This window comes from Thalassophryne amazonica, chromosome 7 (assembly GCF_902500255.1).
Source record: "Thalassophryne amazonica chromosome 7, fThaAma1.1, whole genome shotgun sequence".
NCBI classification, from domain to species: domain Eukaryota; kingdom Metazoa; phylum Chordata; class Actinopteri; order Batrachoidiformes; family Batrachoididae; genus Thalassophryne; species Thalassophryne amazonica.
This window is the reverse complement of record NC_047109.1, coordinates 119,178,328-119,191,539: the sequence shown is the minus strand read 5'-3', so window position 1 is coordinate 119,191,539 and position 13,212 is coordinate 119,178,328. Positions and strand designations below refer to the sequence as shown.

The 13,212-nt window shown below is 40.2% G+C and overlaps 1 protein-coding gene across 1 annotated transcript in view; it reads right to left on the bottom strand.

Moving 5' to 3' along the window:
- The window catches only part of snap91a (synaptosome associated protein 91a), a 222,445-nt gene that overhangs the window by 62,341 nt on the left and 146,892 nt on the right, over positions 1-13,212 (bottom strand). The window contains 3 exon segments of the mRNA XM_034175421.1: positions 5,127-5,225; positions 8,772-8,840; positions 9,160-9,243. Of these exon segments, the coding sequence (XP_034031312.1) occupies positions 5,127-5,225; positions 8,772-8,840; positions 9,160-9,243 (252 nt within the window).

The following is a 13,212-nucleotide window of genomic DNA, read 5'->3' as shown; positions in this document are numbered from 1 at the left end:
TTCAGCCCTCAGCCACGGTCACATTGTTGATACGTCATCACCAGAACGGGACCTGCTGATTCAAACCCAAATCAACTGTAAACACAGCGGGAGGTCGAGCTGTTTACGGACGTTTCTAGTGTGGAGCTTTTTTTTTTAGTTCAGTCTGAATGTGATTCTGAAGTGGCTGTGGAGACAAAGACTGATGGTTTAGAGCCTTATTTAGACGACAGTAAACCTTGGAGGAAAACCTTCAGTCTGACAACAATGACAATATTGGCAGAGTTCACAACACAGAATGGTACTTATAAAAATAAATATCGCAGGCGATTTCGGCATGGAGGTGATAAACTAAAAAAATGTTTTACTATCTGTGATAGAAAAAAGTGATGAGGAAGTGTGGACTTTTTTTTATTTGTTTTTTCCTTAGAAACAATTTCAAATCTGAAAAATGACACAAGGGACTGAAATTATCAGCTATTTTTAAAATAAATATTGTTTCCTTCTTGAATACAGTACTGTATGTTAGCAGCGTAACACGTTTTTATTATTACATATTAAAACATTCACACAAGGAGTAAATATATAGTCTTACCTGTCCCTTTCAGTGAGATCATCTTTAAACTTATCCACCTTTACAAAATGACACATCTGTATATAATTTAATTCCTTCTTTCCTGGTTGAAGAAAACTCCATTTGTCCATTTGTTGACTTTGGTGCCAGGTTCTAGCAATAATCCACTATTGCGTTTGTTGTTAACAAGCTGCTTTGCGCTGTAGGAAAAAGACTTGGCGCGCCTCATGTGCTCATAACGTCTCACTCTGCACAAAATGATTTTATCCCATGATCCAGAAAACAATAAAATAATCTTAAAATACTGTTTTGTCTCCGTGTCGAGTGGAACAGCCACAGACACCGTGCAAGTGCACGCACATCAATATAAGTGCTCCAACGCCATTCTGCCGGTGAAAATTAGCCGTTCTGAGAACCGAAAACCAACCGAACCACTCAGTGGAATCGGGGCTGTCAGTAGCCTGTAAAAATTCATAAAAATCATCCACAAATTAATGGGGTTATTAAGATAATGGCTTCCATGCTGACGCCACTTCCTCCTTCTTCTCCGATGTCCGGTACTTGCCCAGAAGTTTCCTGTTTTTAGTGGCGTGTAGTTCAAAATCCGAATATTTATCTCTTCAAGAACTGCGCACCAGGTAAGGATATATTCACAAAAACATGGCATTACGTGTCACCTACACTTTAAGAGGTTTTACTTTGTCCTTGTGGTTAATAATCACATTATTCCCTTTGATCACTTTGGGTGTAGCGATCAGACTCAGACATACTGCTGTGGTCCAAAATGACACATGCGCAGTGAAGGCAAGGCAGACCGATTTTTTTACAGGGGGACTGTCGGTCTGCAGCACCAGTATTATGATAATGCTCATTTTCTTATTTCATTTTGTCCCTGGAGAAACAAAAACAAAAGTCAAGTGCCATATGGGTCCTGACGGCCAACGGTGCCGGTGTTTATCCCTGGACACCCCAGCATGGTGACCTAAGTGGACGTCCCCTGGATGGAACCCCTTTGCAGGTTTCCGTACATCCCATAAAGGCCAGTGTTGCAGACCGGAACGGTCCCCCTCTAAAAATTAGTCCGCCATGCCTTCACTGCGCATTAGGGTTATGACAATCTCAAATTTATAAGCCTGGTATTATAAATGATGAACTTTTAACTAAAACTCACAAAATGACTTTGGTTTTGCCAGACCTTGAAAAAACCTGCCGCACCTAAGACAGTTTCATATTCACATTAAAACACCTCGCGGCCTCAAACACTCTTTATGATAACAATGTAACTTTACATACAATACACAAGGAATACATGAAAATGAGTACATATAGCATTTGTAGTATTTTTAATAGTGTTTCAGATTTGTGTATTAGTGTTAATAAATTTGCTGTTAAGATATTTATCTGTTTTGTAAGTAGAACAAACCTCCTCCATCAAAATTACAGCTCTCTCAGCTGCTATGTTGGAGCGAGGCACATCAAGCACTGACGGTTCCTTTTTCCAGTGAGTAGAGAAGCATTTCACATCTTTGGGACACTTAAGTTTGGATATTGCTGACAGCAGGTCTTCATAATCCATCTCTTAATAGTGTTGGTTAGAAAACCAGGCCCACAACCATGTAGTTGCAATGAAATCACAAGTTACCCTCAGCTGTTCTCGCCACTTTGGAAGAAGGAAAAATGCAATAAGTGCAAAAATTCCTCATGAGTTCAACCTGGCACTGTGAAGTGATGGCAGCTTGTGCCATTTGATGCGAGACCATTTTTCCTCTGTTTTGTAAAACTTGTATGCTTCACAAAGCTCAAAAAGGAATTTAAAATCATCTCTACAGCCAAGGTTCTCATACTCTGGTATCACTTCTGTGCCCCATGTGTGCATTTTTGTAATCATCATACTGTCCAAATCTCCTCAATAACTCGTACTTATGTTAGGTGACTTTGGCCGTATAGGAAAAAAAGAAGTCCAACACATGTCGCAGAATCAAGATCAAGAAGGTGGTGCTGGCAGCCGATGTAATGAGGTTCATCGAATCCCTGTGTCGAAATGTTCTCTGAAGCCTGGCTACAACCCCATTTTTGTGACCAGTATTGACTGTTGTTGTTCAGAGATGATCATCTGAATACTGTTATTTTTATCTAGTATCAATTTTATCTATTTTTACATTTATTTTTTATTTCTTTTAATTATTGTTTATTAATATATTTTAGCAATATGTATTTGTATATATGTTCTTGTTATTTCTTGATACTGCTAATTCTTTCTTGTTACATTATTTTTAAATAGTATGTGTAAACTCGTGTATTTTTAAAAGTGATGTTGGCGCAGGTGCGGGAGGTTTTTTCATGATCCAATGAAAGAAACTTCAAAAAAGTGATCTATGGGTAAAAGTTCATCAAATGCAACATCAGGAAAATGAAAGTTTTGAAAAAGGTTTTGTAGTCATAACCCTACTGTGCATGCATTGTTTGGGACCACAGCAGCACGTCTGAGTCTGACTCTCTGAGTCTGACTCTCTGTGAGTTGCTACTGACACTTTGAAATGACTGGGGTGCAGTGAACGCATCAGCTAGCAGCTCCTCTGGCTGCGGCACTCTGATCGCTTCCTCCATCTTTTATTGTGAAATAATGCAGAATTTATGTGGAAATGATTGTTGTACAAAAGCTTCAGATATCTGTTGCCGAGACAGATGATGATTGGAGGCAGTTTGAAGTAGAAACGAGGTGATAATTGGTGAACCGCGGCACAGAAATGATGCATATGCAGTGAAGGCAGGGCGGGCCAATGTTTAGGGGGACCATTCGGTCGGCGACACCAGTACTCGTGTTCTACTGTGTGGACTGGGACAATGCAGATGAAGTGTCTCATCCAAGAGCAAAAACAGGTAGCATTACCGAGAATCAAAGCCACGCCTACATACTGGTGTGGTGGGCACAGCTAACCGAAAAGTTAGCTTCAATAACCGCTAATCCGTTAACGGAAAAGTTAACTTTTATAATGCTAAACCAATAAGCCGCTAAAAAACCTGAGCAGAAGATACAGCTAACCGCTAACTTTTAGTGCTAACTCGGTACACTGTCGGCTACTGATCAGCCAGTTTGGAGTTTAAGCACCGCAGGGCTGCTGGGTAAATTCAAAGGTGATCACAAACCCAAAATGAACAGACAAAAAATACATAAAATATTTTAACCCCAAACACAATCATCACATTTATCAAAAGAAGACATGATTTATCTCTATATTATGGCAAACTGCATGGAAAAACATATGAGCGCTTTTGTCTTTATACACCCTGCAAGCTGTTACAAAGAAGTGTCATTTACTTTTCACACACAACACAGACGGTGGCAGAAGACATCAAACACAAGGTGCTTTACACTCATGGTGACAACATAACTCTTCACCAAACGGACTACACTACTGGTACTACAGAAGTACAATAAATCTGTCACACTAACAACACTGCTAAACCACGATGTACTACAATAATAATAAAACAAACAACCCTGAACTCCCATAATGCATTGCAGCAGCAGCACAACAATTCAGGAACAGCTCACCCGTGTTGTGTTCAATGCAACTGGTAAAATCTACACCTCATCCGTCGCGTTGAGGTCCCCACCAAAGAAAACTCACGTAAGTTTTGTCTTTACATAAAAATACAGTCATAAGTGCCTTTTCTCTTAAAAAAGATTTGCACGTACACGCTGTTTTTACGCCCTGGGACTCTCCTCACTGTGTCTTCACTGCACATGCATCATTTCGGCGCTTCAGCAGCAATTCACAGGATATCACCTCATTTCTGCTTCAAACTCCCTCCAGTCATCATCTATCTCAGCGACAGATATCTGAAGCTTTTCTAGAACAATCATTTCAACATAAAGCTGTCCCGCCCCCTTCTGCTGGGGGAGGGCTGAGCTCCTCACGACAGCCTGACTGACACACAAGAGACAGGAGGTAACATGTATGATTTTAGAGTTTACAAATGTTTTTGACTGTTAAGCTTTACTCACTTTGCCAGTAAAAAAATGCTAGCAGACTGAAAGTTAGTGGAACTACACTTAGTGGAAGCTAATTGGTCCACTGATGGTTTTCAAAGTTAGCTGAAAAGCTCAAACAAAAAAGTTAGCTTCGCAAATCAGCAGTTTGGTGGAACTGTGCCCCCCACTGCTGGTAACCAACTCCTTGGACTTCCTGTTCTATCACTTAAAAGGAGGAACAACTACAAAATGTGCTGTAATTCCAACACTGTTCACTTAGTTTAGATAGAAATACCATGAAATTAGAGTCTGCATGTAAAATAGAAATAAATATATTCACACCAAAAACAACATGAGATAATGAGCTGCTGTTTGCCCCCCCAAAGAGCAGGACAGCAGCAGTGACAGCTTGAATCCTAGAGATTACACACCTTTAATAGAGTCCAGTACAATATCCACTGTTTGATGTTAACATGGTGTTTATTGTAATTCATCTTTAGAAGTTTGTCTTTATTTTTGAAAGAATCTTGTGCTTTGTGGATGTGTCGAGTTTTTACAAATTGCTGTTTGTGTCATTGTGTGTTTGCGGTGCAGTACCCAGCAGGTCAATGACTGGTGCTGCCTCGGCTTTGGGTGGAGAGGAGGCCTCTGGAGTGGGAGGTGAAGCAGGAGCAGGAGCAGGAGCTGAAAACGACTCTACAAAGAGATGGAAAGTAAATCAGTTACTTTCAAATCCAAAATAACTCCACTGACGTGCGACACATTTGTCCTGCTCATGCATTATCTGGCCTGGCTAAAACGGTGAGCAGACATCATCAATCAATCAATCATTTTTTTTTATATAGCGCCAAATCACACAAACGTTGCCCCAAGGCGCTTTATATTGTAAGCAAGGCATACAATATGATGTAAACCCAACGGTCAAAACGACCCCCTGTGAGCAAGCACTTGGCTACAGGGGAAGGAAAAACTCCCTTTTAACAGGAAGAAACCTCCGACAGCAACCAGGCTCAGGGAGGGGCATCTTCTGCTGGGACTGGTTGGGCTGAGGGAGAGAACCAGGAAAAGACATGCTGTGGAGGGGACAGAGATCGATCACTAATGATTAAATGCAGAGTGGTGCATACAGAGCAAAAAGAGAAAGAAACAGTGCATCATGGGAACCCCCCAGCAGTCTAAGTCTATAGCAGCATAACTAAGGGATGGTTCAGGGTCACCTGATCCAGCCCTAACTATAAGCTTTAGCGAAAAGGAAAGTTTTAAGCCTAATCTTAAAAGTAGAGAGGGTGTCTGTCTCCCTGATCTGAATTGGGAGCTGGTTCCACAGGAGAGGAGCCTGAAAGCTGAAGGCTCTGCCTCCCATTCTACTCTTACAAACCCTAGTAACTGAAGGCTTTTTAGGGAACTTTTAGGACAACCTGATAATAATGAATTACAATAGTCCAGCCTAGAGGAAATAAATGCATGAATTAGTTTTTCAGCATCACTCTGAGACAAGACCTTTCTGATTTTAGAGATATTGCGTAAATGCAAAAAAGCAGTCCTACATATTTGTTTAATATGCGCTTTGAATGACATATCCTGATCAAAAATGACTCCAAGATTTCTCACAGTATTACTAGAGGTCAGGGTAATGCCATCCAGAGTAAGGATCTGGTTAGACACCATGTTTCTAAGATTTGTGGGGCCAAGTACAATAACTTCAGTTTTATCTGAGTTTAAAAGCAGGAAATTAGAGGTCATCCATGTCTTTATGTCTGTAAGACAATCCTGCAGTTTAGCTAATTGGTGTGTGTCCTCTGGCTTCATGGATAGATAAAGCTGGGTATCATCTGCGTAACAATGAAAATTTAAGCAATACCGTCTAATAATACTGCCTAAGGAAAGCATATATAAAGTGAATAAAATTGGTCCTAGCACAGAACCTTGTGGAACTCCATAATTAACTTTAGTCTGTGAAGAAGATTCCCCATTTACATGAACAAATTGTAATCTATTAGACAAATATGATTCAAACCACCGCAGCGCAGTGCCTTTAATACCTATGGCATGCTCTAATCTCTGTAATAAAATTTTATGGTCAACAGTATCAAAAGCAGCACTGAGGTCTAACAGAACAAGCACAGAGATGAGTCCACTGTCCGAGGCCATAAGAAGATCATTTGTAACCTTCACTAATGCTGTTTCTGTACTATGATGAATTCTAAAACCTGACTGAAACTCTTCAAATAGACCATTCCTCTGCAGATGATCAGTTAGCTGTTTTACAACTACCCTTTCAAGAATTTTTGAGAGAAAAGGAAGGTTGGAGATTGGCCTATAATTAGCTAAGATAGCTGGGTCAAGTGATGGCTTTTTAAGTAATGGTTTAATTACTGCCACCTTAAAAACCTGTGGTACATAGCCAACTAACAAAGATAGATTGATCATATTTAAGATCGAAGCATTAAATAATGGTAGGGCTTCCTTGAGCAGCCTGGTAGGAATGGGGTCTAATAAACATGTTGATGGTTTGGATGAAGTAACTAATGAAAATAACTCAGACAGAACAATCAGAGAGAAAGAGTCTAACCAAATACCGGCATCACTGAAAGCAGCCAAAGATAACGATACGTCTTTGGGATGGTTATGAGTAATTTTTTCTCTAACAGTTAAAATTTTGTTAGCAAAGAAAGTCATGAAGTCATTACTAGTTAAAGTTAATGGAATACTCAGCTCAATAGAGCTCTGACTCTTTGTCAGCCTGGCTACAGTGCTGAAATGAAACCTGGGGTTGTTCTTATTTTCTTCAATTAGTGATGAGCAGAAAGATGTCCTAGCTTTACGGAGGGCTTTTTTATAGAGCAACAGACTCTTTTTCCAGGCTAAGTGAAGATCTTCTAAATTAGTGAGACGCCATTTCCTCTCCAACTTACGGGTTATCTGCTTTAAGCTACGAGTTTGAGAGTTATACCATGGAGTCAGACACTTCTGATTTAAAGCTCTCTTTTTCAGAGGAGCTACAGCATCCAAAGTTGTCTTCAATGAGGATGTAAAACTATTGCCGAGATACTCTATCTCCCTTACAGAGTTTAGGTAGCTACTCTGCACTGTGTTGTTATATGGCATTAGAGAACATAAAGAAGGAATCATATCCTTAAACCTAGTTACAGCGCTTTCTGAAAGACTTCTAGTGTAATGAAACTTATTCCCTACTGCTGGGTAGTCCATCAGAGTAAATGTAAATGTTATTAAGAAATGATCAGACAGAAGGGAGTTTTCAGGGAATACTGTTAAGTCTTCTATTTCCATACCATAAGTCAGAACAAGATCTGAGATATGATTAAAGTGGTGGGTGGACTCATTTACTTTTTGAGCAAAGCCAATAGAGTCTAATAATAGATTAAATGCAGTGTTGAGGCTGTCATTCTCAGCATCTGTGTGGATGTTAAAATCGCCCACTATAATTATCTTATCTGAGCTAAGCACTAAGTCAGACAAAAGGTCTGAAAATTCACAGAGAAACTCACAGTAACGACCAGGTGGACGATAGATAATAACAAATAAAACTGGTTTTTGGGACTTCCAATTTGGATGGACAAGACTAAGAGACAAGCTTTCAAATGAATTAAAGCTCTGTCTGGGTTTTTGATTAATTAATAAGCTGGAATGGAAGATTGCTGCTAATCCTCCACCTCGGCCCGTGCTACGAGCGTTCTGACAGTTAGTGTGACTCGGGGGTGTTGACTCATTTAAACTAACATATTCATCCTGATGTAACCAGGTTTCTGTTAGGCAGAATAAATCAATATGTTGATCAATTATTATATCATTTACCAACAGGGACTTAGAAGAGAGAGACCTAATGTTTAATAGACCACATTTAACTGTTTTAGTCTGTGGTGCAGTTGAAGGTGCTATATTATTTTTTCTTTTTGAATTTTTATGCTTAAATAGATTTTTGCTGGTTATTGGTAGTCTGGGAGCAGGCACCGTCTCTACGGGGATGGGGTAATGAGGGGATGGCAGGCATGCAGCAGTGCGGCAGGAGAAGGACGCTGGCTGATCATCAGCCAGAAGAGAAGATCGGATGCACAATCTTAGACACATCCTGACAGCGTGCACCATTTAGCAGGTTAGTGATGGTGTGCATGTCCATGCAGACTCCAGCACCATGCAAAATCATCATGTTGAGTGCAGGCTGGTACGAAAAAAGAAAAGAAGGGAACCATGACGCAGTGAAAGTAAAGCAGCTTAACTCACCGGTCACAATGTCTCCAGACGGAGCCAGCTCGGGCAAAGGGGAGGCCCCGCGTGACACAGCAGGAAGGTCTAATTTACCAACGCATGTGAGAGGCAGAACACAAGAAAGAAGAAAAATGGGGAAGCCAGGGAGCAAAGAAAAGCATTAGCGTGGCAGGTTGAGACAGCGTCGATAGAAAGCAGCCACAAGGGTTCCCAAAAATCTGACAAGAGGGTCACATGCACAGTTCTCATAGCACTATGAGGGACAAAACCAAGACACTTGTAGGGGTAAAACAAACAAACAAACAAACAAACAAAAAAACAGGTGATAGAGGAGTGGTCACATGGAAACCAGAGGAGATGAAGAGGTTCCACACACAGAGAGAGAAATGGACAACTCCTGTACCTGCACCAAAAAGGTCTACGCTAGGAGTGGCAGCAGCTTTGGGTTCTGTGGTTGGACTTTGCTCAGGCTTAGAATCAAACACATCTAAGAACAAGGACACACAATTTGTTGTACATTCAAATTTCAAGTTAATCTTTTGTGTGTCTCTTGTTGGAAATGGAAAATGAGCGTGAAAAGACTAAAAGGAAATATTACCAAATTTTAGCTGAAATAGAAAGAATTGGATTGTGAGAATTGGAGCACTTCCTGGAATTTTGTTAAAGCCAAAGTGATCAATAAAATGGCCGAAAAAAAAAAAAAAATCACAAGATTAACTAACAGGTGTTTCCTGAATGAAATCCTAAGATATTTGCAAAAATGAACATAGTTTCTCGTGAAGGATTTTGGGTCTAAAAAAGTCCATCACAACCATTGTTGGTTTATTGTGACATTTTCACACAAAATCTTGCTAAAATAAAATGTTATTTTGATTATTTCACACAATATTTGTCACTGTTGTCCTCTATCACAGTGATATCAATACATCAGCTTGATGGAAAAAAGGCAGAAGCTTGTCCACGGGATTATTAATACAATCTGCAATTTTCAGTATACTTTATCATCATTTTATTCATTCATTAATTCATTTTCAGCTGCTTATCGGGGTCCAGTTCACGATGGCAGCAGAGCAAGTAGCTCATTCCAAACTTCCCTATTCTCAGCCAAGTCCTGTAACTCTTTGCAAATCCTCTTCAACCTATATTCAATTGAATACACCACAAAGACAAGATATTTAATGTTCAAACTGATAAAGTTTTTTTGTTTTTGTGTAAATATTTGCTCATTTTGAAATGGATGCCTGCAACATGTTTCAAAAAAGCTGGGACAGGGGCAACAAAAGACTGGGAAAGTTGATGAATGCTCAAAGAACACCTGTTTGGAACATTCCACAGGTGAAGAGGTTAATTGGAAACAGGTGAGTGTCATGATTGGGTATAAAAGGAGCATCACCAAAAGGCTCAGCCATTCACAAGCAAAGATGGGGCGAGGATCACCACTTTATGAACAACTGCGTGAAAAAATACTCCAAGAGTTTAAGAACAATGTTTCTCAATGTTAAATTGCAAGGAATATAGGGATTCCATCATCTACAGTCCATAATATAATCAGAAGATTCAGAGAATCTGGAGAACTTTCTACACATAAGCAGCAAGGCTGAAAACCAACATTGAATGCCCGTGACCTTCGATCCCTCAGACGGCACCGCATTAAAAACCATCACTGTGTAAAGGATCTTACCGCGTGGGCTCAGGAACACTTCAGAAAACCATTGTCAGTTAACACAGTTCATCGCTACATCTACAAGTGCAAGTTAAAACTCTACCATGCAAAGCAAAAGCCATACAACAACATCCAGAAACGCCGCCACCTTCTCTGGGCCCGAGCTCATTTGAAATGGACAGATGCAAAGTGGAAAAGTGTGCTGTGGTCTGATGAGTCCACGTTTCATATTGTTTTTGGAAACCATGGACGTCGTGTCCTCTGGACAAAAGAGGGAAAAGACCATCCAGATTGTTACCAGCGCAAGTTCAAAAGCCAGCATCTGTGATGGTATGGGGGTGTGTTAGTGCCCATGGCATGGACAACTTACACATCTGTGATGGTACCATCAATGCTGAAAGGTACATCCAGGTTTTGGAGCAACACATGCTGCCATCCAAGCAACGTCTTTTCAGGGACGTCCCTGCTTATTTCAGCAAGACATTGCCAAGCCACATTCTGCACGTGTTACAACAGCGTGGCTTCGTAGTAAAATAGTGCGGGTACTAGACTGTCCTGCCTGCAGTCCAGACCTGTCGCCCAATGAAATTGTGTGGTGCATTATGAAGCACAAAATACAACAACGGAGACCCCGGACTGTTGAACAACTGAAGTCGTACATCAAGCAAGAATAGGAAAGAATTCCACCTCCAGAGCTTCAACAATTAGTGTCCTCAGTTCCAAAACGCTTATTGAGTGTTGTTAGAAGGAAAGGAGATGTAACACAGTGGTAAACATACCACTGTCCCAGCTTTTTTCAAACGTGTTGCAGGCATCCATTTCAAAATGAGCAAATATTTGCACTAAAACAACAAAGTTTATCAGTTTGAACATTAAATATCTTGTCTTTGTGGTGTATTCAATTGAATATAGGTTGAAGAGGATTTGAAAATCGTATTCTGTTTTTATTTACATTTTACACGACGTCCCAACTTCATTGGAATTGGGGTTGTAATGCTGAGAATGTGGACACAGCTCCTACTTTGGTCATATAGAGTGCAGCGAATCCGGTACCCATACTTCCACAGTGGCCCCCACATAATATAGATATAGATATAGAATATTTCATTCTACATCTCAGTCAATCATCTTCAACTGCTTACTCCAATTAGGGGTCACAGTGGGAGCCTATTATTTAAATATTTGCATTTAGTACATTTTACTCTTTAAATTCATTCTTCTTTGTTGCTCCAAAGGACACGTGAAATTTTATTGCATCCAGTATACTATGACAATAAAGGCCTAACTTAACTGAATTAGACTGAATACTGATTTTAAGGTAGTGTTACTGACATATAACATTTTTCATGGACTTTGTACATATACCACAACTTTTAAGATAAACCCTAAAACAATTCTAATGTTGTTTGCAGCATTTATCCTAACGAACACAGCTGACACACACACTACCATCAGCACCACGGACAGCTACCTGTAAGCTCCGACTGTAAAAATTTAAATTTGTTTTTGGAATGATGTTGACTACAATACACAGCTTGGACTTTGTCTGCTTCGCAGATGTGTTCCTCCACACTCTGCTGTAAAGCTCCAGTCAGCAGTATTCAGTTTCTTGTTACGTGTAAATTGTAAAATTGAGCAATATTTCCTTTTAACATTTGTGTGTGTATAAGCTTTAATAAAACATTCTCAGCTGTCAGTATCTACAGCACAAGCAAGTGAAGAAAAAACTTTCCTCCGTTTGAAGGACATGTCTCACACTTTTTAACGTCCCAGTTAGTAAGGCAACATAAAAGTACTCATGATTGTGTCTCTGCACACACATGCTAATAATTAGTGATCTCTGATGTATTTTATTCCTCTCACTCTGAGCATTAACAGGTGCATTTCCAGAAAACGTTTCACTTTGCAATTCTCGGCATTTTTCAGTGTGTGTCGTCCTAATTAGCAAAACTTAAACATCCCAGTCACTGACAGACAGAGGCAAACAAACCTCCCCCATCCAAAAATGAAGCATCTGAGCTGCTGTTTGAACGTGACGGCTCGGATTTACAGAGAGGAGGTGACACGCTTCACCCTGAAACCCTTAACTTTTTCAGAGTGTTGGATTTTGGAGCCTTTGGTGATGCGCTGTTTGTGTGGATGCTGGTTACTGAGCTGATGTAGATGTGGGACATCTCACACTGTTTTTAACAGACTGCCTGGACACAGAGATGGATTTGTTACACTGGAAAAAGTCAGAATACATTATTTCCAGGGGTTCATGGACATTATTTTACGTGCCACGATTGAGAGAGAGGCAGAGCTGCACCTATGGTGAACTCACATGCACGCGTGCATGTCTTTGATCGGGTGATGTTTACATTTGGAAATTAATCCATAACACGATGGTGAGTCTAGCATGTTCAGAATTTTACCACTTTTGTTTTTTGTGGCTAGATTACTTTTTTTTTTTTTTACTTTGAAAGAGCATAAATTTGGAGCTGTGTGTGTGGCAAAGCTTGTTTTGTGTGTGTGTGTGTGTGTGTGTGTGTGTGCGTGCGCACGTGCGCACTGTGCAGTTGACAAGACGCTTGCTTTCCCCTGGCAGCAAATGTATTTTTTTAGATTTTATTGATAACAACACTCATAATTAATCATGCACAAAACTCATCCTGGAGCAGAGATGGTTAATGACAGGCTGCGTTTATGACTCATGGCTGCAGGTGCACAGAAACCTTCTTGGAGCTGCTGCTTTTACCGTGACTACATCAAAATGAACAGTTATCACTGAAATACAAGTCATCATAACACAAC